The following is a 26,151-nucleotide window of genomic DNA, read 5'->3' as shown; positions in this document are numbered from 1 at the left end:
GGGGCTCCGGGGAGTTCCCAGGTCTACCAAGTAGGTGACCTCTCCCTTTTGCTCAATGATTGTGTGGGGCCCAGACCATTTGTCTTTGAGTGCTGCTGGGGCCACTGGCTCCAGCACCCACACCTTCTGTCCAGGCTGATACATAGTCAGGACAGCCTTTTGGTCGTGCCAAGCTTTTTGTAATTCTTGGCTCGCCTCAAGGTTTTTAGATGCCTTTTCCATGTACTCAGCCATCCGCGAGCGGAGACCGAGCACATAGTCCACAATGTTTGATGCCGGCTTTTTGAGAGGTCTCTCCCATCCTTCCTTTAACAAACAAAGGGGTCCCCTTACAGGATGTCCGAACAGAAGTTCAAAAGGGCTGTAGCCAATCCCCTTCTGCGGGACCTCTCTGTAGGCGAACAACAGGCAGGGTATCAGGACATCCCATCTCCGCCGAAGCTTTTCAGGTAGTCCATGAATCATCCCTTTTAGGGTCCTGTTGAATCTCTCAACAAGCCCATTGCATTGTGGGTGATAGGGTGTGGTGAATTTGTAGTTGACACCACACTCCTTCCACATAGCAGTCAGATATCCCGACATGAAGTTTGCACCTCTGTCAGAGACAACCTCCTTAGGGAAGCCCACTCTGGAGAACACTCCAACTAGGGCTCGTGCCACAACAGGTGCTGTAGTGGTCCTAAGGGGAATAGCTTCAGGATACCTGGTGGCGTGGTCCACCACCACCAGTATAAACTTGTGCCCTGATGCTGTCTGGGGTTCCATTGGTCCGACAATGTCGATCCCCACCCGTTCAAAGGGTACCCCCACCACCGGCAGTGGTATGAGGGGGGCCTTTGTCGTGCCACCTGACTTACCACTGGCTTGGCAAGTGACACAGGAGCGACAAAACTCCTTCGTATCTTCGGACATGTGGGGCCAGTGAAAGTGTGGAACAATTCTGTCCCAAGTCTTATTCTGGCCTAAGTGACCTGCAAGGGGAATCTCGTGGGCCAAGGTAAAAAGGAAACCTCTCAGAGACAAGGGGACGACCAGCCTCCTGGTCGCGCCAGGCTTGGGGTCTCTTGCCTCGGAGTACAGGAGTCCATCGTCCCAGTACACTTTGTGGGTACCTGTGGCGTTCCCTGCAGCCTCAGCAGCAGCCTGCTGTCTGAGGGGTTCAAGTGAGGGGCAGTCTAACTGTGCCTTTCCCAGGTCTTCCCTAGAGGGTCCCCCTGAGCCCAGAAACTCAACCTGACCAGGTTCAAGCTCTTTTGGCTCAGTTTCCCTTAGTTCTTTAAGGTCAGCCTCCTCAGAGACTTGATCCACGACCTGGGGCAAGGGGGAAGGCGAGGCCTTACCCTTACTGCTCCTTTTCTTGGATGGTGTCTGGTCTTTTCTTCCAGGGTCCAGCACCTGTTCAGTGGGGCATCTTGTGGCCTGTGACCTGGTCACAGCAAGGACATGTGCTGGCAAGCCTAACATTTCCATGTGAGTCCTCTGCTCCACTTCTGACCATTGTGACGTTTCCAAATCATTGCCCAACAGACATTCTACGGGGAGGTCTGAACTAACCACAACTTTCTTCGGGCCACTTACCCCTCCCCAGGAGAAATCAACAACTGCCATACTGTGATTGGTAGTGACATTGCTGGCATTGGTCACTAGGTAATCGGTACCTAGCATGATCTGTCCAGGGTCCACAAAGTTAGGCGTCACCATGGTGACACTGGCACAAGTGTCCCTGTAGGCCTGAGCCACTTTTCCATTGATCAAAGGCGTCTGCCTGTATTTGCCCAAAGTATTGGGACTGGCATCAGGGGACATATCCATATCCCCTGTACAGACAAGGACGGCCTGAGTGAGCGTGCCAACTAAGTCGTCACTCCCCTCAGTTCCCAAGGTTAACCCAACTAATGCCTTGGGAGGCGCACTACCACTGCTGACTGTACTAGGGGGTGCAGGTGCCTTAGGGGCTGCAGTGGCAGGAGTTTGCCCTCCTTTCTTGGTGCACTCACTAAACCAGTGAGTCTTACTTTTACAGTATTGGCACCACCTTTTTGACTGGCCTTCTGGAGTTTTCTTTTTCTGCTGTGAAGCCTGACCCCCACCCTCTTTGGTTTGTTGGGGGCCTGTCGAAGACTTCTGGTCATTTTGTTCGTTCTTGTTACTACCCTTTTGGTCTGCTTTCTTCTGACTACCCTGGTTCTGAGTCTGGTTCTGCTTGACCCTTGTTCTGACCCATCTGTCTGCCTTCTTTCCCAATTCTTGGGGAGAGGTCAGCTCCGAGTCGACAAGGTGCTGATGCAACAATTGGTTCTGACAGTTGTTTAAAATCTGTTCTCTCATGATAAGATTGTACAATCCTGTGTAATCAGTAACCTTGCTACCCAGCAACCACCCTTCTAAAGCCTTAGTGGCACAATCGACAAAGTCAGTCCAATCCTGAGACTGAATTTTCTGGGTGTCCCTGAACAGCACCCGGTACTGCTCGGTGGTTAAGCCGAACCCATCAATCAGTGTATTCTTCAGGACTTGGTAGTTGTTAGCATCCTCAGCTCTCGTAGTGAGGAGCTTGTCTCGTCCTTTACCTTCAAAGGAGAGCCACAGTATAGCTGCCCACTGACTTGGGGGGACGCACTGGACAGTGCAAGCCCTCTCCAAAGCAGTTATCCACTTGTGGATGTCGTCCCCTTGTTTAAAGGGGGGCACTATTTTACTCAGGTGTCTAGTATCTATACCCCTGTCTTTCTCTCTAATGAGAATGCTGCCACCAGTGGGATCTAACCCACTCAATTTCTGCTCTCGGGCCAAGGCAAGTCTTTCTTTGGCGAGGGCAAGTTCTTCCCGCTCGATCCTCAGATTGACTTCCCTCATCTTCGCTTCGTGCTCCCTTCTCTGAGGGGACGTCATTCCTCTCTGAGAAGATGCCTGAGAAACATGTGTTCGAACAGATCTGTTAGAGCCTCTCGAGAGAGACCTAGCTCGTCTGTTCCCAAGGTTACGCCTGATTGAGCGTGGGCCCGGGGCTCCCCCAGTTCCATTCTCATGCCTGCTTAAGTTGGTCCTTGTGAGCCTACTGACTACTACGGGACCTCCGTCTGCCTAGTCTCCTGCTAACTCTTCTTCCTCTTCCTCCTCACCATGGAGGTCGAGGTCAGGGTCACCAAGGGTTCTCTCTAAGGGAGGTATGTTCCCATCAGCATTAGGGGGGCCTGTGTTAGAGGACCTCCTAGCATCGTAAGTCTCTAAGAGACCTATCAGAAATGTGATGGTAGGGTTAGAACCCTGGTTTAGCTTCCTGGAGGCACACAGCTGTCTCATCTCCGTGAAGCTAAGAGCTGCATATCGTGACATGACCTGTGGAGGGTCAATGACCACTAAGGGAGTCTCTGCAGACTCTCCGTGGACCGACATGCTTTCTAGTGAGGTGTAAGTGATGCACCTACCTACACTATGTGTTTACCTACTGATCCCTTGCTAAGAGTTGTAGTCAGGGTGTGCTAAGCCCTGTTACACTACAACAGCTGGTTCAGTAGAACTCAGAGTATTCTAAGTTAAGTTATATGTACCTGGGTACTTATGTGATCTTTCAACTTGATTTTCTTAGGATACGTGTGTGGTAAAACAACAGCAAGCTCAAATCCCAACCGCTGCTCACCAATGTGAGAAGTTGGCCTGATATGTAGTGCTCACTATTCTAGTGATCACTGTGTATCATTCCAAACGACCCTTATTGATGATTGGTTGTAAGTCAACCTCATAGACCAGCTATCCTAGTAGCGTGGACAAGAGCAGTCTTCAGGCTAAACTCTAGAGGGCGTGTTAAGCCAGCTGTTTACCATCACATATACCCCTTGAACGCCAAGTGAAAGGACACCACACAAGTTGTTATGAAAATAAAGGATATTTATTTATAACAAGACTACCCTGGCTCTTTATGCGTCAGGGAGCTAAGCACAATACAAAACTCTTAGGAAAATACTTCTGGTTGCACAATTTACACAAATGCCCGTAGGGCACGAAACCATTTACACTGCAAGTGGAATGGGAGAGGTAAGAAAGTTTAAAGTTACTGATTCCGGAGGAATCCGATCAGTGGGACTAAACGAAAAAGGAACTGGACACTTGTAGAGTGAACCTACGATGGCGCACCGAGATGCTCGAGTTACCTAGCCCAGAGGCTGCGGCTGCGTGGGGTTCAGCAAGATGTCGGGAGTCCTCGTTGTAGTCTCAGGAGCCTGAAAGAAGAAGTTGCTGGCAGGCGACCAGTGTCGATGTTCAGCGAGATCCAAACCTGGATCGGTGATGAAGGAAACCTGAAAGCAGAGGGGACTCAGTTCTCAACCGCTAGCCAGCGATCGTGTGGGTACCAGGAAGGTACCGGATGAAGTCACCTCGACCAGGTGAGTGGATGACGTCGGACTCGGCTGTTCCTCGGACCAGGGGGCGCGGCGGCGACCAGGATGGAGGGCGAGCTGTCCCACGAAGGTGTCTGCTGTCGATGATGCTGGGCCCAGGAGTGGGGCAGCAGGTCGTGGCAGTGGCAAACCCACGCGGTGGAGTCAAGATGGCGTCTGGAGTGGACCAGGAGGGTCCGAGGTACTCCTCTGTTGAAGGGGAGCAAGAGCCAGTCTGGAGCAACCAGACCAGTGATGAAAAGACTGTCGTGGTGCGTCGTGAAGAGGGCCACAAGCCGGTCGGCGAGTGGTCGGACAACGCGGTGAGCAGCAAGGAGCAGAAGGGCCCCCACGCAGATCTCGTGGATGCTGGGGAGGCAGACTTCGGTGCTGGAGCCGCTCAGGGTTAGGGCTTCTCAAACCCTAGGTGCACTCACTCGAGGGTCCCTCGGTGGGCGTGCTAGATAAGCGTCGTGCACGTTCTGAAGATGGATGGTCCCGCAGGTCTCGTCACACCTACGAATCTCAGCTGGGCTGACGATGTAGGTAGAGGTCAGAGATGGCAGGGAACCCGGGTCTCGTCGAGCTGGGCAGTCTTTATCCGTGGGAGAGACGTCCAGCAAACCGCAAGCGCTTGGGTGGTGCCTGCTGGTGCAGGGTGGCTACTCCTTAGCCACAAGGGAGAGTCTTCAGAAATAGTCAAGAGTTCCTTTCGTGGAAAGTAGTTCAAGATTCAGAATTATCCAATTTGGGAAGGGGACTCGCTCCTACCTTTATTCTAGGAAAAGGGGCTGGCCCGTGACTAGGTCCTACCTATGGGTGGGGCCAGGAGGGGGGTGGTTACACCCCCATCCTTTGTCCGGCTTCGCCCCAGCTCAGGGGCAGGGTTGCCCCCGAAACTGGTTTGAGCCGGGCTATGCACAGTGAGCACCGGGGTGCCACTTGCAATCACCTTCCTTTCAGCCCTGCCTACCTGGGATACACAAACCCTGTCTGGGATGGTGCGAACACCGCCCTCGACAGAAAACCCTTTGTCCAAGCTCCCCTCGCTGGAAGGTCTCCCAGCAGCAGGAGGTCAGACTTGTGTCTGGTGGCAGCATCCATTTTGTGATGCTGAGGCTTGAGTCAACTTTAACCGGGGTTCAAGGTTACTTCCATGTCGTGCCCCTCTAAAAGGGGGGGAATGCTAACCCCGTCGCCAGAATTGGCGAGGGGTTCGTATTCCAATTCGTATGACACCTTACTCGACATGTGTGGGTGATGCGATGCCAGAGTGAGCAAGTAACCGCGAGGATTATAATGCATTTTAAGGTAGTTGGCACGCGTCACCATGGAACGGCTATTAGGACTTGGTTCCGCAAGCCGTCGACGGGCTCAGCTCGCGCCAGAGCACCATCCCACATGATTCCCCGCACTCTGCCTTCAGGATTGATAAGGCCTGCCATAGGAGTGACTGATAGGAATCCATGTGTCCATTTTAGGGTTAGGTATAGGAATACTACACCTACAGCAACGGGTGATTACACCACCTTGCCCCAGCTGTCGTGCAGCCAATTGTGTCAGATTTGGGCGGCCATCCAGGGGTGGCATAATACATGCTGCAGCCCCTGGTAGGCCCTGGGTACACCGATGCCCTGGATACCTGTGGTATGCTGATACAGGGACTAATAAGGCGGCCCAGTTCCAATTAGTGGGTGCACCTAATGTACATGTGTGTTAATTTCGAGAGAGAACAGCTAGGCTGTGGGTCTGATTGGCAGGCCCACAGCCAGGGAAAGTCGTAAACCAATGAAGCAAAAAGCAAAAAATCTGGGTGATCATAGGATTGCAGACCCTACTCTCCTACACACACGACTTGATACACAAAGTCATTTTTGGGTAAGATAGGTTGGAATATATCTTTTTTTCATGACTTATGCAGTGCTTTCGAGCACCTTAAACTGTATGGAGTAGTTTCTTTTCTGTAACTCCAGTTCTGTAGTAGGGGTATCTCTGTGATAGTCATAATCTAGTGAATAGTCCCGCCCATGTGCATGGACCCCGGAGCAATAAAAAATAATCTCTTAAGGTGTCAAATCATGCAGACCTGCATCCACCTTTAAGAGAGAATTTAATTTAAATACAGATAATGCAGCCTATACCCACAGGCTACACTGTCCAGTACTTCAACTAGAATTCCACCAACATCCACAAACAGCACTGCCTGTCCAGCTTTTCTCCACACAGGAAAAAACCCTGCCTCTACCAGCCAAAGCCTCTGGAATGATAGAGAGGAAGGAATGGACAGACAAGCCCCATAGGCTGCCATTATGTGGCTGAGAACAGGATACTGTGCCTTTAAGAAAACTTTCCAGAACTTTCCCAGTATTCCAGAACTTTCCCAGTATCCCAGAATGCACAGCAGGTCCCTTTTACTTTCAGTTCTTTTTGAAGGCGTAGCACGCCAGACCTGTAGCCTCACATGAATAATTATCTCTCCACCGGGGAGGAGGGCGGGCGCTTATGACTATCACAGAGATACCCCTACTACAGAACTGGAGTTACAGAAAAGAAACTACTCCTTCTGTAGTAGGGGATCTCTGTGTATAGTCATAATCTAGTGAATAGAATGGCAAGCCCATCCCCACACAACAACGGCGGTGGAGAACACACAAGACAATACCACTACTGTGCGAACAAATTTCGCAGCGAAGCCTGCCCAACCTGAGCATCTGCCCTGGCATCCGTGTCCAGACAGTAATGCGCAGCAAAGGTATGGACCGACTTCCAAGTGACCGCCTTGCAGATTTCCGCAATAGGAACATTACGCAGCAAAGCCGTCGTGGCAGCTTTGCCCCTGGTGGAATGAGCCTTAGGTTTACCCCCTAAGATCTTATTAGCCTTTTGATAACACAATTGTATGCAGGACACAATCCACCGAGAAATGGACTGCTTAGAGGTCGCGAGACCGGTCCTGACTGATCCATAATTAACAAACAATTGGTCTGACCTACGAATATCCTTGGTCTTATCCAGATAAAATTTCGACACCCTCCGAACATCCAGGGAATGGAGAGACCTTTCCGCTGGCGAAGAGGGATTCTGAAAAAACGTAGGTAAAGTTATGGTCTGGTTGACATGAAAATCAGAGATAGCCTTAGGAAGAAATTTAGGGTGAGTACGCATCACAACCTTAGCAGCATGAAATACAGTATAAGGTTCTTGACAACATAATGCCTGAAGTTCACTCACCCTGCGGGCCGATATAATGGCCACTAGGAACGCCGCCTTCCAGGATAGGTGCTGCAATGAAGCCTTGTGAATGGGTTCAAAAGGCTCCTTCATAAGTCTGGACAGCACCACATTCAAGTCCCAGGAAGGCGAGGGAAGTCTGACGGGAGGAAACACTTTCTTCAAGCCTTCCAAAAAAATCCTTAACCACAGGGATCTGAAAGAAGGAAGTCTGTGAAGGGCATTTCCTGTAAGCAGTCAAAGCAGCCATATGAACCTTAATGGAATGGAAATTAAGGCCAGACTGTGCCAAATGTAAAAGGTACGGAAGGATGACATCTTCCTTACATGTCGTAGGATCAAAGTTCTTGGACTTACACCAGATACAGAACCTCTTCCACTTATAGGCATAGGACGTCCTAGTGGAAGGCCGTTTAGACTCCTTCAGTATGTCCATACAATCTTCTGGTAGATTCAGATGGCCATATTGCGCTATTTCAGGAGCCATGCCGCCAAACTCAAAGACGAGAGGTTGGGGTGCACCATCCGCCCCCGAACTTCGTGAGAAGGTCCGGCCTGCACGGCAACCGTACGTGAGGAAGGAGAGACCGGTGAAGTAGGTCCGTGAACCACCACTGTCTGGGCCATTCCGGGGCGATCAGGATCATCCGCGCCCTGGACTGGGACAGCTTGATGAGCACTGCCGGAATCATGCGAATGGGTGGAAAAGCGTACAGAAAGCTGTTCGACCAATCGATCCATAACGCATTCCCCAGCGTCCCCCGCTGGTAGTACCTGGATGCGAAGTCTCGGCATATGCTGTTTTCGGCGGTGGCGAACAGATCTACGTCTGGAGTCCCCCACCTTGCGAAGACTTCTCCTAGTACTTCGTCGTTTATGACCCATTCGTGGTTCTCCTGAATCAGCCTGCTCAGTGCGTCCGCCTGAGCATTCTGTACCCCTGGCAGATGCGTGGCCGTAATCATCAGTCCTCGGGCCAGAAGCCAGTGCCAGATCGCCTGCGCCTCCTGCGACAGAGTGCGCGATCTCAACCCCCCCTGCTTGTTGAGGTAATACATAGTGGTTGTATTGTCCGTCTGTATCAGCAGCGAGTTGGTCTGGAAGGACGGAAGGAAGGCCTTCAGTGCCAGGAAGACAGATCTGAGTTCCAGGAAATTGATGTGGTACGTCGATTCCAACGGGGACCACTTTCCTTGAATCTGCAAGTCCCCGGAATGCGCTCCCCAGCCTTGGAGAGACACATCCGTCACGACACTCTTCGTGGGAATGTCCTTGTGAAAGGGAACCCCCCTGAGGAGGTTTTCCGCCGAACACCACCACTTCAGAGACTGAAGAGCATGTAGAGACAGTCGTATCTTGACGTCCTAAGAACCTGTCTTCTGATCCCACTGATCCTCCAAGCACTCCTGCAGTGGTCTCATGTGCAGCCGTGCGTGAGGCGTGAGGAAGATACAGGACTGCCATCGATCCCAGCAGCGAAGACACCTTCCTCACGGTCGTCGATGGAGCAGTCCTGAGGTCCTGAGCCTTCCAAAGGAGTGATAACCGTCTCTCCTCCGAAGGAGACACGCTTGCGGACCGCGTATCGATGGAGGCTCCCAGGTACTGTATGCACTGGACCGGAGTCGGGACCGATTTGGACATGTTGACGTTCAACCCCAGCTTGTGCAAGAGAGCGCACGTCCACCAGAAGTGTTCTTGCGCTTCCGAGAAGGATGATGCCTTGATCAGCCAATCGTCCAGATACGGGTAGACAAACACCTTGTTCCTCCGCAGGTGTGCCGCCACCACTGCCATGCACTTCGAGAAGGTCCTGGGCGCAGACTTTAGCCCGAATGGCAGTATTGTGTATTGATCGTGATTGGCGCCGACTTGGAATCGCAGGAACTTCCTGCGCTTCCGTGCGATGGGCACATGGAAGTACGCATCCTGTAGATCTATGGCACAGAGCCAGTCTCCCCGTTGCAGCTGAGGGTAAATCTGATGCAACGATAGCATGCGAAACTTCTCTCTGCGGATCCATTTGTTTGCCTGTCGCAAATCCAGAATGGGCCTGAACTCGTTCTTGTCCTTCTTGCGAACGAGGAAGAACCGAGAGTACAGACCTCTTACCCTTTGAGACAGAGGTACCTCTTCTACCGCCTTTTTTCTCAACAAGATGTCTGCCTCCGCCTGGAGCTCTCGCAGCTGAAACTGAGAGCTTACCGGCGGAATCGCTGGAGGCGGGCTGATAAACCGAAGACTGTATCCATTGCAAACAATATTCAGCACCCACTTGTCCGGAGTAATTTTTCTCCACTCTGCCGGAAAAAGTTGAATGCTTCCCCCCACTGGAGTGGGTAACAGTTGAGGGGGAAGTAGTCGCTCAGGGCCGAGACCCGGCCGGGCCCTTGGTAGTGGTAGCAGCCTGCTGGCCTCCTCTACCCCTCTGGCGTTTCTGGAAGGGCTTCCGGAACTGCTGCTGTTGGTGCTGCTGCTTTCCCGAACCCTGCCCGCGCCCTCTGCCCGTAGACCCGAACCGCCTCTGGAACGGGCGCTGCTTCTTCTCGGCCTTCTCCAACCCGACAGCCGTCAGGGTCTCCGCCTCCGCCTTCATGCGGGCCATCTCATCATCCGCATGTTTTCCAAACAGGGTTTCCCCCGAGAAGGGCAGATTGGCTACTCTGTGCTGAGCCTCTGGCTTGAGCGACGTCAGGCGCAGCCAAGAGTGACGCCTCTGATGGACACCATGACAGTAGGAGTGCGCCGCCAACAAGGAGACATCCGCTGCCGCACTGATGACCTGGTTCGAAACCAGCATGCCCTCTCGCACCGTTTCCAGGAAGTCCTCCTTCCGGTCCCGGGGCAGCAGCTCCGCATACTGTTGGAGGGACTCCCACAGGGCTCGGTCGTAACGCCCCAACAGTGCCCCCGCACTTGCCGCCTTCATGGTGGTAGACGCGGTCCCACACACCTTCCTGCCCGCCGAGTCCAGCCAGCGGCTTTCCTTGTCGGGCGGGACCATCGATGAAGGTGCAGTCGCATGCTGCTTCCTCGCCGCCGTCACGATGACAGAGTCCGGCTTCGGGTCCATCCGTAAAAAAGCAGGGTCCGAGTCCGGGGCCCGATACTTTTTCATGAGCCGTGAGGGAGCGGATTTCGTCACCGCGTGGGTGAGGAACAACTCCAACGTGGGTTTCACCAGTCCCGGCACTAGAGGCAGCAGAGGGCGAGACAGGTGTTTTTTGTGTAGAGTCTCGAATATCACGGACGTCGTGGGCGTCGGTACAGTCACCGAGATGCCCAACTTGGCTGCCCCCCGCAGCAGCACCTCCTGGAAGGAGACCAGATCATCCACCGGAGACACCCTAGTCCCCGGTGAATCCGACAGCGTCGGCGAGAAGTCCCTGGCCGAGGACCGTGTGCGGGACCTGGACCTGTGCCTCCTATGGCGCCGTCCCGATGACGACGACCTCCTATGGCTCCGCGACCTTCTCCTCCTGCCGGAGCGGGAGCGCGACATCCTCGGCTTCAGCCTGTCCGACGGTCTAGCCGGGCCCGGCGACCGTGGGTGACGCGGCCTCGGCGTCCCCTGCGGCGGAGTCGGATACCTGGGCAGGGAAATCGACCTCGGTGGAACTGCAGGCGGCCCCAACGGAGAGCGAGGTGGTATAGAACGCGGAGGGGGAGGTGGAGGTGGTGACACCGGCCGTGGTGGCGGTGGTGTTGGCGGTGGAGGAGTCGGTGGCCGTGGTGGCGGCGGCGGTGATGGCGTAGGGTTCCGAGGGGGTGTATACACCACGGAGTACCCCGATCCCGGCGACTCAGTTACCCTCTTACTCCTGGCGTCAGGGCTCCCCCTGCGCCGTCTCGACGTCGACCGCCTCGACGTCGAGCGTCTTCCTGACGTCAGCCGCCTCCTCGACGGCGACCGCCGCCTCGACGTCGAGCGTCTTCCTGACGTCAGCCGCCTCCTCGACGGCGACCGCCGCCTCGACGTCGACCTCCGTGACGTCGACCTCCGTGACGTCGACCTCCGTGACGTCGACCTCCGTGACGTCGACCTCCGTGACGTCGACCTCCGTGACGTCGACCTCCGTGACGTCGACCTCCGTGACGTCGACCTCCGTGACGTCGACCTCCGTGACGTCGACCTCCGTGACGTCGACCGCCTTCTCGACGTCGACCGCCTTCTCGACGTCGACCGCCTTCTCGACGTCGACCGCCTTCTCGACGTCGACCGCCTTCTCGACGTCGACCGCCTTCTCGACGTCGACCGCCTTCTCGACGTCGACCGCCTTCTCGACGTCGACCGCCTTCTCGACGTCGACCGCCTTCTCGACGTCGACCGCCTTCTCGACGTCGACCGCCTTCTCGACGTCGACCGCCTTCTCGACGTCGACCGCCTTCTCGACGTCGACCGCCTTCTCGACGTCGACCGCCGTCGACCGCCTTCTCGACGTCGACCGCCTTCTCGACGTCGACCGCCTTCTCGACGTCGACCGCCTTCTCGACGTCGACCGCCTTCTCGACGTCGACCGGCCTTCTCGACGTCGACCGGCCTTCTCGACGTCGACCGGCCTTCTCGACGTCGACCGGCCTTCTCGACGTCGACCGGCCTTCTCGACGTCGACCGCCTTCTCGACGTCGACCGCCTTCTCGACGTCGACCGCCTTCTCGACGTCGACCGCCTTCTCCCGCCTTCTCGACGTCGACAGCCTTCTCGACGTCGACAGCCTTCTCGACGTCGACAGCCTTCTCGACGTCGACAGCCTTCTCGACGTCGACAGCCTTCTCGACGTCGACCGGCCTTCTCGACGTCGACCGGCCTTCTCGACGTCGACCGGCCTTCTCGACGTCGACCGGCCTTCTCGACGTCGACCGCCTTCGCCGACGGCGAGCGTCTTCCTGACGTCAGCCGCCTCCTCGACGGCGACCGCCGCCGTGACGTCGACCTCCGTGACGTCGACCTCCGTGACGTCGACCTCCGTGACGTCGACCTCCGTGACGTCGACCTCCGTGACGTCGACCTCCGTGACGTCGACCTCCGTGACGTCGACCTCCGTGACGTCGACCGCCTTCTCGACGTCGACCGCCTTCTCGACGTCGACCGCCTTCTCGACGTCGACCGCCTTCTCGACGTCGACCGCCTTCTCGACGTCGACCGCCTTCTCGACGTCGACCGCCTTCTCGACGTCGACCGCCTTCTCGACGTCGACCGCCTTCTCCCGCCTTCTCGACGTCGACCGCCTTCTCGACGTCGACCGCCTTCTCGACGTCGACAGCCTTCTCGACGTCGACCGGCCTTCTCGACGTCGACCGGCCTTCTCGACGTCGACCGGCCTTCTCGACGTCGACCGGCCTTCTCGACGTCGACCGCCTTCGCCAACGGCGAGCGTCTTCGCCGACGGCGAGCGGTGCTCCCCCTTCGACGGCGAGCGTCGACGCCGGGCCTGATCTCGCCGTCGATGGCGTCGTCGCAGAAGATGCCGATGTCGTCGACGGCGGCCTGTTCAGCTCCTTCGACGTCGATGCCGCTTCTCCCCAGAGCCCTGGGGAGATGGCGAACGGACCGTAGTCATCCCCCTCGACGCCGCCGTCGACGCCCTCGACGTCGACGGGGAGAGGGGACGCTTGCTAGTCTTCCTGCCCCTGGGGAGCCCTGCAGAGGCCTCAGCATGGGCAGAATCAGCCCCTCCAGACCCACCTCGTGCCTTCAGCCTTCTGTCCTCCAGGACCTGGAGCCTGATCTTCTTCCTCTCTCTCAGGGTCCAGGCTGAAAAAGAGCGGCAGATCTCACACTCCTCAGGCACGTGGGACTGGGGAAGGCAGACGATGCACACCCTGTGTGTGTCTGACTTAGCCTTTTTTCTTCCACAATCAGGACACTTGTCGAACAAGCCAGTCATTCTGATAACACCAGAAGGAAAAAGGACTTTCTAACACTTGAAAAGTATCAAATAACCCTTGAAAAGGGAGAGCTCAATGCTCCAGGGTCCTGCTAGCAGGAGCCGGAAAAAAGAACTGAAAGTAAAAGGGACCTGCTGTGCATTCTGGGATACTGGGAAAGTTCTGGAAATCTGGAAAGTTTTCTTAAAGGCACAGTATCCTGTTCTCAGCCACATAATGGCAGCCTATGGGGCTTGTCTGTCCATTCCTTCCTCTCTATCATTCCAGAGGCTTTGGCTGGTAGAGGCAGGGTTTTTTCCTGTGTGGAGAAAAGCTGGACAGATAGTGCTGTTTGTGGATGTTGGTGGAATTCTAGTTGAAGTACTGGACAGTGTAGCCTGTGGGTATAGGCTGCATTATCTGTCTTTAAATTATCTCTTAAAGGTGGATGCAGGTCTGCATGATTTGACACCTTAAGAGATTATTTTTTATTGCTCCGGGGTCCACGCACATGGGCGGGACTATTCACTAGATTATGACTATACACAGAGATCCCCTACTACAGAAATTATAGTACTTTCGAGAATATATTATATCGTAGTCAGCAGTCATAGTAAACGTAACTTAAAACATATCGCCAGCATATACATACACAAAAATACAAACACACACACAGGTGTACATGTAGCATGCCGCACCATGAGACAGTGTTACACCAGTAAATTGGTGTGTATTTTAAGGCAGCAGTGCAAAAGCCTGGGCTTAAGAATAGAACAATAAGCAGTAACACTATATTTAAATAGACAACATGCATGGAACCTGTGTAGTGCTCATTTTTTGGGGCTATAATGATATCATCTTACAGTATACAACTTTCATACATAATAGAATAGAGCCTGCTCACTTCAATACATCCGTACACCAACAGTAATTCACCGCGTTCAAGCAACCGCTTGCGCAGCACAGGCCACACCAATTTTATTTTATAGCAGTTTTATGAAGGTGCTTTTGTGCATCCTCGTTGTATTGTAACTTCCTGTGATAGTCACATGGGAACAACACATGTGTATTGGCACAGCCGTGGAACAATGCCCTCCACCACCATCGTGGAATTCAATACAAGAGCTGTTTATGAGAGGTCGGACTAAAGACTGTTTTGCAGAATATCGTCACCAGCAGTAAAAAACACGGTGCAACCTCACAAAAGTAGGAAGTAGCGCTTGTGAAAAGCACAGAGCTCTAAAAATAAATAACGTAAGCAAAAGCGGGTGGCCCCCAGATTGCAAGTGAATGCACAAGCGCGGCGCGTTGTGTACCTAGTAACCTGATCCATGTGCACTGCAGCTGCCGCCCTGCGCGCCGCTGCTCACTCCACAGGTAAAAAGCGGTGGGAGTGAACATTTCAAAAGAGGTGGGACACGCACCCACCTTTAGCCATTTGCGTGCTTTCATTTTTGAAAGACACACGCAAAAGCCTATCCAATGTGTGGGAGGAGTCAGACTAGTAGTAACAAGAAGCCTCGCAGAGCAGCGCATGCGCACTGCTAGGCTCGACCTAAAAAGGAAGCTCAGGTCCTCAACACCAACTTATCTGGGAAGAATATTGTTTAAGGTGAGTTGTAGGACAAAAAGCCTAACATCCAGACCAAATTCTCCACCTGCATGTCAAAAGCTGCCAGATTAATGAAAGCCAACTGCCTCAAGCTCAGCACAGACAAGACAGAAGTAGTCATCTTTGGCAAAGACACCATCTGCTGGCCCACTGAACTCGGACCTACACCCCACCCGTCAATCCATGCAAAGAACATTGGAGTAGTAGCCAAGAACCAGCTCACTATGACTGGCTTCCACACACTCAAAATGCCAAAAAAGATTTTCAATTGGCTTCCCACCAACACTCGCAGAACTGTCAAAAAGGCCCTCAAAAGCAGCAAGCTGGTCTAGGCAATGCGCACGTTGTCAATATCAACACCTAACTGACCATCCAAAACTCAGTGGAAAGACATACTCCAGTTAAGCCTGTACCAGTATTACCCCACACCTGAAAGACTTCTACTGGCTTCCAGTCCACAAACAAGCACTCTTTGAAATCCTCATTAATATACACAGCCGTGCACAACACTGGCCCCACCTACCTCCACAATCACATAAAACTTCCAGATACCTCCGTTCAGCCAGACTTCTATTTGCACACATCCCCTGCATATGCAGACCCACTTCTAAAGCCTGGAACAACTTGCCCCTGTACATAAAAGCCACCTCCTAAGGTCTTAAATTTCCAAGAAATTGAAGATGTGGGTTTACGCCTCGCCAAAACCCAGGATTAGCCTAGGCAGCTTTTGTTTTCAAAAATATGATACCCTCCAGGTGAGTCGGGCGCTCTACAAAAAACCATAAGCACAAGTTAGTACTTGTGTAACGATATATCTGTAAGAGACATTAGTTAGTGATAAGATTCCTTACCATAGATAGATTCCTTACCTTAGAATAATCCCCAGGCGTCAGACTGGATCCGGAAAATGTTCTGCTTAGCAGTACCCCTGCACGCCAGTAGGTGGCGTCGTGCAGCTCCGCGCCCGTCAGTGACGTCGTACGCGCCGGAATGACGTCATAGAGATTACTTAGGCGCCACCCATGCGCGCTGACGTCAGTTCTGTACACGACTTTCCGCACCGAAATGCAGAGCCATGCAAGACACTGACCATAGGTGCATAAATCTAGGGCCCTAAAGGGATGACCTTAACCCTAGTAATCAGTCCGTAGAACGGGGAGGATGGGTGGGGCGGTAAGGAATCTATCACTAACTAATGTCTCTTACAGATATATTGTTACACAAGTAGTAACTTGTGCATCTGAAAGAGACACGCTAGTAATAGATTCCTTACCTTAGAATAGATATCCCAGCAATACCAACCCCAGTGGTGGGTCTGCGAACAAGATTACACCAAAAAGTCACGGAGCACAGAACGGCCAAAGAAGCCGTCTCTACGGACCGGACTGTCAAGGCAGTAGTACTTGGTAAACTTGTGCAGCGAGGCCCACGTAGCTGCCTGACAAATGTCCTGCAAGGGAACACCGCGTCCCAAGGCAGTAGTGGCTGCAGTTGGCCTGGTCGAATGGGCACGCAGCCCCACAGGGGGCTCCTTCTTGGCCAACGATTAACATGCTTTGATGCACAAAACAACCCACTGGGAAATGGTTCATTTGTGCACAGCCCGACCTTTCTTGGCGCCCACGTAACCAACAAAGAGTTGATCATCCACCCGGAACTGTTGTGTACGCTGCAGATAAAAAGCAAGCTCACGTTTTGAGTCCAGAAGGTGGAGCCGCCCCTCTTCCCTGGAAGGAGGCGGAAACAAGGTGGGCAAAGTGATGGTCTGCCCGATGTAAAAGGGCGTAACAACCTTTGACAAGAAAGAAGGACGGGTCCTTAAAACCACCTTGTCCGGATGAACGGAAAGGAGGTTTGGAAGAAAGAGCCTGGAGCTGACTCACTCTTCTGGCAGAGGTGATAGCAACCAGGAAAGCAGTCTTGAGAGTAAGAAGACGCAAAGGACAGTTATGAGGACGCTCAAAGGGAGCACACATCAGAAAAGTCAAGAAAAGATTCAAGTCCAACTGAGGCATTATGAAAGGCACGGGAGGAAACGGGTGTGTAATGCCTTTGAGGAAACGGTTAACAACTGGGGACATAAAAGGAGAAGGCTGATCAGGAAGCCTCAGGAAGGCGGAAACGGCATAAAGATAACCTTTGATAGTACCCAGAGCAGAGCCCTACTGGGCCAAAGACAGAAGAAACAGAAGAACCTCAGAAAGAGGAGCCGAAAGGGGGTCTACAGCTTTCGCTGTGCACCATGCCACAGATCAGTTCCATCGGCAGGCGTATACCGTTTGAATGGAGGGACGCCTGGCTGCCAGAATGACATCACAGACATCAGAAGGAAGATCGAAAGGTGTCAACTGTCGCAGCTCAATCTCCATGCATGGAGGTGGAGACTGGACAGGCTCGGGTGGAGGACCGTCCCCTACTACTGCGACAGAAGATCCTCCCGAAGAGGCAGATGGATCGGGGGATCGATGCTCATACTGAGTAGCTTGGGATACCATACTCTTCGAGCCCAGTCCGGAGCCACAAGAATGACTTGGGCCCGGTCGCGCCTGATCTTCAGCACTCTGGGCAGAACTGGTATAGGCGGAAAGGCGTACAACAGACTGCAGCTCCATTCGCGACGAAAAGCGTCGCCAAGCGAGGGCCGCCTTGGAAATCCCAACGCGCAGAACTGATGACATTGCGCGTTCTCTTCGGTGGCGAATAGATCTAACCAAGGCTCTCCCCACTGCTGAAAGAGACCTTGCGCCACGTCCAAGTGCAGACGCCATTCGTGATCCATCATGCACCGACGGCTGAGTTTGTCCGCCCTGGCATTCAGAGAACCCGCCAGGTGTTGAACCACCAAGGTAATGCCGGGATGTTCAAGCCATGTCCAGAGGCACAGAGCCTCCTGACATAGGGTCCACGACCCCACCCCGCCCTGTTTGATGCAATACCAAATGGCGGTGATGTTGTCCGTGAACACCTGCACTACACTTCCCCGGACAGAGGGAAGGAATGCCTTCAGTGCAAGCCGGATCGCCCGCAGCTCCAGGAGGTTGATATGGAGCCGGGACTCCGCCGGGGACCAGAGGCCTCTGATCTCCGCCTCTCCCATGTGGCCACCCCATCCCAGGAGGGAAGCATCCGTCACCACTGTGTGCTCCGGTTGGGGAAGGGAGAGGGATCTGCCACTGACCCAACCACTGCAACTATTGTGCAGCTCCCTCCGAGATCTGGACGTGACCGGACAGGTCGCCCTGATGCTGTGCTCACTGGAACTTCAGGACCCATTACAGATCCTGCATATGCCATCTGGCATGCGTCACCAGCAGGACGCAGGAGGCCATCCGGCCCAGCAGCCGAAGGGTCATCCTGACCGAAACCCGGGATAGAGGCTGAAAGATCGGAATCATAGCCTGAATATCCCAGATTCGCTGCTCGGGAGGATAAACCCGAAATAACGTCGAATCCAGAACCGCCCGATGAAAGGAATCTTCTGAGAGGGGCTCAGGTGCGACTTCGGCACATTGATGGAGAACCCCAGCAAATGCAGGAGTTCGGCCGTAGCCTGGAGGTGGGAGACGACAGCCGTGGGCGAGCCTGCCCTCAAAAGCCAGTCGTCGAGGTAGGGGAAGACGGACACCCCGGTCCTGCGCAGATGAGCTGCGACCACCGCCATCACTTTCGTGAACACCCGAGGGGTGCTGGTAAGGCCGAAGGGGAGCACGGCAAACTGAAAATGCTCCTGGCCCACCATGAACCGCAGGTAACAACGGTGGGCCGGCAGGACAGGGATGTGAAAATAAGCGTCCTGCAAGTCCAACGCTACCATCCAGTCTCCAGGGCAGTCAGGACCTGAGCCAGAGTGAGCATCTTGAACTTCTCCTTCCGGAGGAAGCGACTGACGTCCCGGAGGTCCAAGATGGGGCGCAAGCCCCCCCCCCCCTTGTCCTTCTTGGAAATACTTCTGGCCAAGGAACGCGCTTGATGGCCCCCTTGGCCAGGAGGACCGAGACTTCCTGACTGAGAAGGCCAAATAATCCCCCGACATGCGGTGGTACCGAGGCGGCATGGCTGGAGGGGAGGCCGAAAGGGGAGCGATTAACCTTGGCAGATTATCTGCAGCACCCACTTGTCCGACGTGATCTCGCGCCAGTGGTGGAGATGGAGGTGAACCCTGCCACCCACTGTCGTGGGGTGCCCCCTGAAGCTCGGATTAGGAAGGTTTCGAGGCGGAAGCAGCGGGGGTGGAAGTGGACTGACCCACACGCAGGTTACCAGAGCAGCCCCTGCGGAACCCACATCCGCGGCCTTGCTGAGGCTGGTTCTGCACAGGCTTGCTGGAAGAGCGCGCCTTGGAACCCCTGCCCTGGCCACGAAAGGAACTAAACCCCGTCGTGGCAGGGTTTTTCGAGGAAAGACCCAAAGACTTGGCCGTGGCACGAGAGTCTTTAAAGCGCTTCAGGGCATTGTCAGCCTTATCACCAAAGAGGCGGGAGCCATCGAAGGGCATGTCCATGAGCGAGCTCTAGACATCGGGTGAGAACCCAGTGGAACGCAACCAGGTGTGGCGCCGCAACGCCACCGTCGTGGAAATCGCCCTGCCCAACGAATCAGCGGTGTCCAAACCACTCCTGATGGCAAACTTTGCCGCATCCTTGCCCTCTGCAATCGCTTGGGAAAGGACAGCCTGGACCTTCTCAGAGCACTGAGGCAGAACCTCTGCCACCGAATCCCACACTGCGTGGGAGTAACAGCCCAATAAGCAGGCGGTATTAACCAACCTCAACCCCAAACTGGCTGAGGAGAACAACCTCTTGCCATATTGGTCCAGCCTCTTAAGAGTCCTTATCCGGCGGAGCCGAGGGAAATGCACTCTGCGATGTCGAGGCCTGAATGACCAGGCTCTCAGGCGTGGGGTGAGTGGTCAATAAGGCGGGATCACCAAGCGCCGGGCGATGACGCCTAGCGACGTTCTTATCCACCGGCGCCCCCGAGGCCGGCCGCAACCAAGTACCCAAGAGGACTTCGGTAAGGGCCTCATTTAAAGGGAGCAGCGGCTCCGACGACGTAGATGCCGTCTGGAGCACCTCCGTAAGGAGGTTGGTCTCAAGGGCCACCGTAGGGAGGTCGAGATGGAGTCTCCGCGGCTCGACGCAGCACCATAGCGTAGGAAGTGCCCACCACCATAATAGGTGGAGGCGCGGCAAACCCCGGGTCAGAAGACGCATCAAGTTCATCCGCATCTTCAAGGTCATCCACCCAATCCTGCTCTGAGTCGCACTGATGCGCAAGGGGGTCCTCGGAGTTGTCCCAGTCCTCATCCGGCTCCGGGGTAGAAAGAACTGGCCGCGGCGGTAGGGCCGGAGAGGGAGCCAACGGCGCCAGGAGCGACGCCGGCCGGGGCCAACCCAGAACCAGATCCCAATGAGGATCCCAGGTCGGAACGAAATGGTCCGAGAACCGTGGCAGGGGCGGGATAAACGGCACCCAGTGCGGTGCATGTGGCGGAGCCAGGGGCGGCGCTGGGGCCGGAGCCAAGGGAAGCACCGGGGCCGGAGCCAGCGGCGTTGCACCTTGTGGTGCCGGGGCCGGAGCCACGGGCGCTGGATCCAGTGGCTCCGGGGCTGGCGCCAAAGGCGGTGCCGCCGGGGCAACAGGATCTGGACACGGGGCCCGCAGGCGCACCGGCGGGAGCCCGATGCCTAAACAGGCGGCCCAAGGCAGCAAGAAACTCTTGCCTCTGTTCGGGAGTCGCCGACGGACCTGGGTATAGCAGTAGGCCGCGGGACTCCCAGGCTCCAGAGGAGCTGCAGGGGCGGAGCCCCTGTCCCCCTCGTCCACCTCTGGGGAGCGACGGGGGACGTCGGAGAGCGAAAACGCTTCTTTGACTTCTTATGTCGCTTACCGGAATCTGAAGGTGAAGACTTAGAGTCCGAGGAGCGATTCCCGAGAACGGCCCCTCGACCCGAAGAGGGGTAGATTTCAGGCTGTGGGATAGCAACTCTGATCAAAGTAAGGGAGTGGTACCCACCGGGTAGAAAAGGTTTTAGGGAAGGGACCCTGAGAAAGAGTACGTGGAGGCTGGTATAACAACATGGAAACACCTAGCTTTTCAAAAGTAAAGCCACTTTAAGATCATCCACATGGGGTGCAAACAGACCTTAAGCATCTATAAGCCAAACACTATCAAATTATGTTCGCTATGAGGGCAGGGAGTGCCAGCAGGCAGTTTCCCCACAGGTGTACATGGAAAAAGGCTTTGCCATTTTGTTATTATTTTACTACACCAGCATCCAATCATCACATAGTATGGATTGAGGGTGTGCTAACCACCCTCTCTCAGAAGGAGGGTACATTTTGGGTGTTACCAAGTTATCAGAGTTCAGCTATGACGATAAACAGGCAAAGTACCTCCAGTAGACTCATGAGACAGCAGACATCACTAGCAAGCTAGTAAACATGGACAGGATAGGATTTTCCTGCTGTTGCCAGCTATGCAGAGCAATTTTATCTTAAGGACGGATCACTTGGCAAATATGAAATCCACTTTTCAATGATGAAGGGAACACTTGTCCTTCAAAGACACATAATATTGCATTTGGACTGGTGCCCAGTGATAAAGTGATCAATTTAAGGAATACACCATGATTTGAAGATGCACTTGAAGGCTTTAGAGTTGAAGTCTATAAATGGGGAAAAAAGAGATTGCCAAGCATATCTCACCACATCCTACAACCCAGCAGGAAGTGCAGCAACAAGCCAGAGGACACACTTTATGGCCATTTACAAAACCTTTGCAGCCGAAGATGAAAGACCATCTCTGTGCTTATTTAGGTACAACAAAGATGAGGGGTTGTTAATTAACAACTATAGTGGATTTCTGCTTTATGAAATCAGTTATTTGAAAGGGCTGGATAGCAAGATTGCAGATGCCCATTAAAGCAGCATCTGGACAGTGATCACCTGGTCTGCTTACCTTACACCCACCGTGAATTGTGATGAAGATAGAGTGGATGTCAATGGAAACCCAGATTAATTTTAATACACTGGCACGTCAAAATCTCATATTACCTTAGGAGATTGAACTCTGCAATCTCAAAGACAGGCTGGGCATCTAAGGAAAGGGCCAGGTATTCATTACTATAAGGTAGGGTCATCTATTATTGTCACTGACCATTCGATGATGAATGGATATTGAACCAAGTTTAGACTCTACCACAAGTCTCAGCACTCTGAAAATGAACTAAAAAGTAATCATTCTTCAGAAAGAAAAAGCTGGCTATTTTACAAATGGAAAAGGATGCACTTGTTTATAAGTGTTCTTTCAACCTGCAACTTGGACCTTGCAATTTAACAATGCATATATTGGAAAAAGACAGCACATACCGAAGACGTTCGGAGGAAGGTGAATTCAGGTGGTGGCATTCGAACACATGAACAAATCCGGGCAAGTTCAGACACAGGTGTGCCAATGGCATGCTGCTGAGATAGTGGAGGTGGGCCTATTGTTTCTGGGGTCACTGGACCAGGAGGCATTACAATTCCTTGTGGTTTGCTCATGTGAGCAGCTGCGAAGAGACAACACATATTTACATTTAGGCCAAGTAGGAAGGAACCAAACACAAAGATTAACAGACATAGCTTAGTTACTATACCACTTGAAATGTTTGCAAGTGAAAAACATTAATCAGACAAAATGACCACATTTTATACATAGAAGTAACATACATATAGCAAGGATTATAATCATTATTCTGTGGAACTTATATACAACAGATGCAAGTGCAGAAATTTCTGGAATCTAGTAAGTGAATAAAGCGTTTGTCAGTTGGGGCTGTATTATAGATTCTTAGGAATTAACACGAAAAATGACTGAATGAGAACCTGTATTTTTTGTAGTAATGTAACTATTGCCAAAGAAACGAGTGCATGATTTCCAGCTGCAACCATCACTGCTCCATACTCATAAAGCCTATTTATTTTTATAATTTGTATATTATACATTTTACCCTGTATAAGAAGTTTTCTAAATAAGGTAAAACAGTATAAAATATATCAAGGGGCAACCAGCAAAAAGATTTTATAGGACTGGAGCCACAGCTCTGCATTTTCTAGCTCCTACAAAGTGGCAAATATAGCTGAATAATGCACAACAATCAGAAGGCCAAAGTAGACTTTTTAATGATTGCAACCAAAGCATTTAGATAGTCCACGTTCAATAAGACACATATGCAGACAACAATATGAAAGTATATTTTTGGGTACATATTTTTAAATTTGAAGTAAAGAGATACTCGAGTAGAAGCATGCATACACACTGCACTGGAACAATTTAAGAAAATATCCCACCTATCTTCTTAGTTTGTCGACGCTGTGAGAAAGGACCATGACAATCTCGTTTCCCAATCTCCACAGATAACGGCTTTGTTTCTTTATGAATTTCTGCAGTGTCTGAACCATCAATTTTCAAGATTTCTTTAAGCATCTGTGTACCTTTCTAAAACAGAGGGAAACTCTTGGTCAATATTTTCAAGAGGAGTAAAAATAAATTAAAAAAGGAGATTCAGTTCAAATAATTTCAGTTTTTATTGGAAAACTAACACACAAGGAACCAGCCCTGACCTCTATTGGACTTTAAGCCTTGCCACAACGATTCAGTGTAGAATTATATTGGGGGGAAAAGATGTGGATCATCTTGACAAGGGCTGAATGGTACATCACTAAAGAGGGAACGTGGAAAAAATATCGTTCAGTTCACAAAGCAGTAATTGCATGTGCCAGCAATGCCCCAACAGCTTCTGCTGAATGTGCAAACACCCTAACAGAGAGTCCCTCCAAATGCAGCTCCACAAACACTTCCGGTGTGCTACAGATTTGTCAAGCCCTTGAGCCCACTCAGTCTGTCAGAAACATTCCAATCAGTCAACTCGGTCAATCCTGCTTCGCCCTGGGCAACTTGCTTACCTCCTTTCCCGCGCTATCCAGTTGGCATTCATGCATGCTCCACGCCCAGGTTGGCTGAAGTTCTCAGTCTGAATCTCATCTCCTACTGGGATGCAACCATGACCACCTGATGACAGCCCCCCCACCTTTCCCAGGCTGTCCATGCACACCAGCTTGCCCCTTCCCCAAGCGCTAAAACATACCCCATATTTCTGGCATGAGGACACTCACCTCCCCCCTTGTAGGAGAGTAGGGTCTGCTTTCTATGTTCACCCCCACTTTTTGCTTTTGCTTTACTGGTTTTCGACTTAGATGTGGCTGTGGGCCTGCTAATCAGACCCACAGCCCTGCTGTTCTCTCTCTAAATTAACACTATGTACTTTAGGTGCATAACCCATTTGGATAGGATCACCTTATTGGCCCCTGTACAGTGTACCCTAGGTACCCAGGGCACAGGTGTACCCTAGGCCTACCAGGCGCTGCAGCATGTATTATGCCACCCCTGGCCTGGCCTTCCATTTTGACACAACTGGCTGATCACTCAGCTGGGGCAAGGTCGTGTAATCACCCCTTGCTTAGGTGTAGTATTCCTATACCTAACTTACATATAGACACATGTGTACCTATCAGTCACTCCTATGGCAGGCCTTGACAATCCTGGAGGCAGAGTGCTTGGTAACATGTGAGATGGTGCTCTAGCATGAGCTGAGCCTGTCTGCAGCTTGCGGAACCTTGTCCTTATAGCTGTTCTATGATATAGCCTACCATATACTCTTAAAGTGCCTTATAATCTTAGACGGTTATGGTAACTATGGTTTGGCTTTATCAAAACATGTCGTGTAAGGTGTCTAACACTAGGGAATAATACCCCCATGCCATTTCTGGACATGAGAATATTATTCCCCCCCTTCTAGAGGGAAAGACATGTTAAAATCATACTTCAACTGTTAGCCTCTGACCAAAGCCTCAGCATCACAAAATGGATGCTGCTGCCACGACACAAGTCTGACCTCCTGCAGCTGGGAGTGATCCCAGCCAGGGAGGCCTGGACAATAGGTTTCCTGCTTGGGGAGGTGCTAGCACCTCCCCAGACAGCCTTTAGTGTATTGGGGCAGGGTGGGCTGAAAGGAATGAGACATGCCTGGGGCACACAAGGTGTTCCTTGCATAGTCCAGTTCAAACCGGCGCTGGGGCACTCCAGCCCCAGCTCTGGCCCGAAACTGGACAAAGGGAAGTGGGTGTAACCACCCCCTCCCAGGTCCCACCCATAAGGCGTGACCTAGCAGGTATCCCAGCCCCACAGATTAGTATAAGAGTGGGAGTTGGGCCTCAAGACTTTAGATTATCCTGAACCTGCAAAACTGAACAGAAACTCTGGACCTTCGACATTCGACGAAAGAAGAAGACTGAAGAATCTCCCTTGTAGCCAAGGAGTGGCTACCCTGTGCAAACAGGCACCATCAAGAGACTACCCTTTGCTTTGCGACCGTTCTACGAGGAACCAACTGCAGAGCCCGACCAGAGCCTTGACTTCCAGACTTCTCCGACCCTCATCCACATCTGCAGCAGAGCTGAGATCCGTGGAGGCGACGAGCGACGTGGGACCGGCTACCTGGAAAAAGTGGCTAGTGACTTATAGCGCAGCTTCTGAGGTACCCTCGAAGTTGTGCACCGGGGATTGAGAAGCCCCAACCCCAAGCACCATCTGCACCGAAGATCAGCCCCCCACACTCCACGAGTCCTGCGTGGGGCCCTTCAGCATTTTCCTGCTTGCCGCGTCTGTCCGGTTGCTTGCCCGCTGGCTAGTGGCCTCTGTGACGACGCACCCTGAAATCTTCTGCGCTGGTTTGGCTCCTCCAGACTGGCTCCCGCTTCTCTGCAAAGAGGAAGCACCCCAGACCTTCCTGGTCTGCACCAGAAGCAAGTCCTTCGTTCTTCGTGGGTTCCGCTTGCCAAGGCTTGGTGAGTCCTAGTCCAACTTCGACGCCGCCGAAAGCAAGAGCCTTCGTGGGACAGCTCGCCTCCTGGTCCTGGTCGTCCTCGACGCTTCCTGGTCCTCCTGGCTGCAGCGACAAGCTTCACCTTCACCTGCAATCTTCACAACATCGCCTGGTTCCTTCCTGGTTCCACGTG

General features: G+C 52.9%; 1 protein-coding gene across 1 annotated transcript in view; it reads right to left on the bottom strand.

Moving 5' to 3' along the window:
* XRN1 (5'-3' exoribonuclease 1) overlaps positions 1-26,151 on the bottom strand; it is a 1,184,094-nt gene that overhangs the window by 168,895 nt on the left and 989,048 nt on the right. The window contains exons 37-38 of the mRNA XM_085633624.1: positions 23,425-23,572; positions 22,462-22,643 (exon numbers count right to left, since the gene is read on the bottom strand). Coding sequence (XP_085489750.1) covers positions 22,462-22,643; positions 23,425-23,572 — 330 coding nt within the window. The remainder of the gene's footprint in view (positions 1-22,461; positions 22,644-23,424; positions 23,573-26,151) is intronic.

The sequence above is a fragment of the Triturus cristatus genome, chromosome 11 (assembly GCF_964204655.1).
Source record: "Triturus cristatus chromosome 11, aTriCri1.1, whole genome shotgun sequence".
In the NCBI taxonomy this organism is placed as follows: domain Eukaryota; kingdom Metazoa; phylum Chordata; class Amphibia; order Caudata; family Salamandridae; genus Triturus; species Triturus cristatus.
The sequence above is the reverse complement of the archived record's forward strand: the minus strand, read 5'-3'. Positions and strand labels throughout refer to the sequence as shown.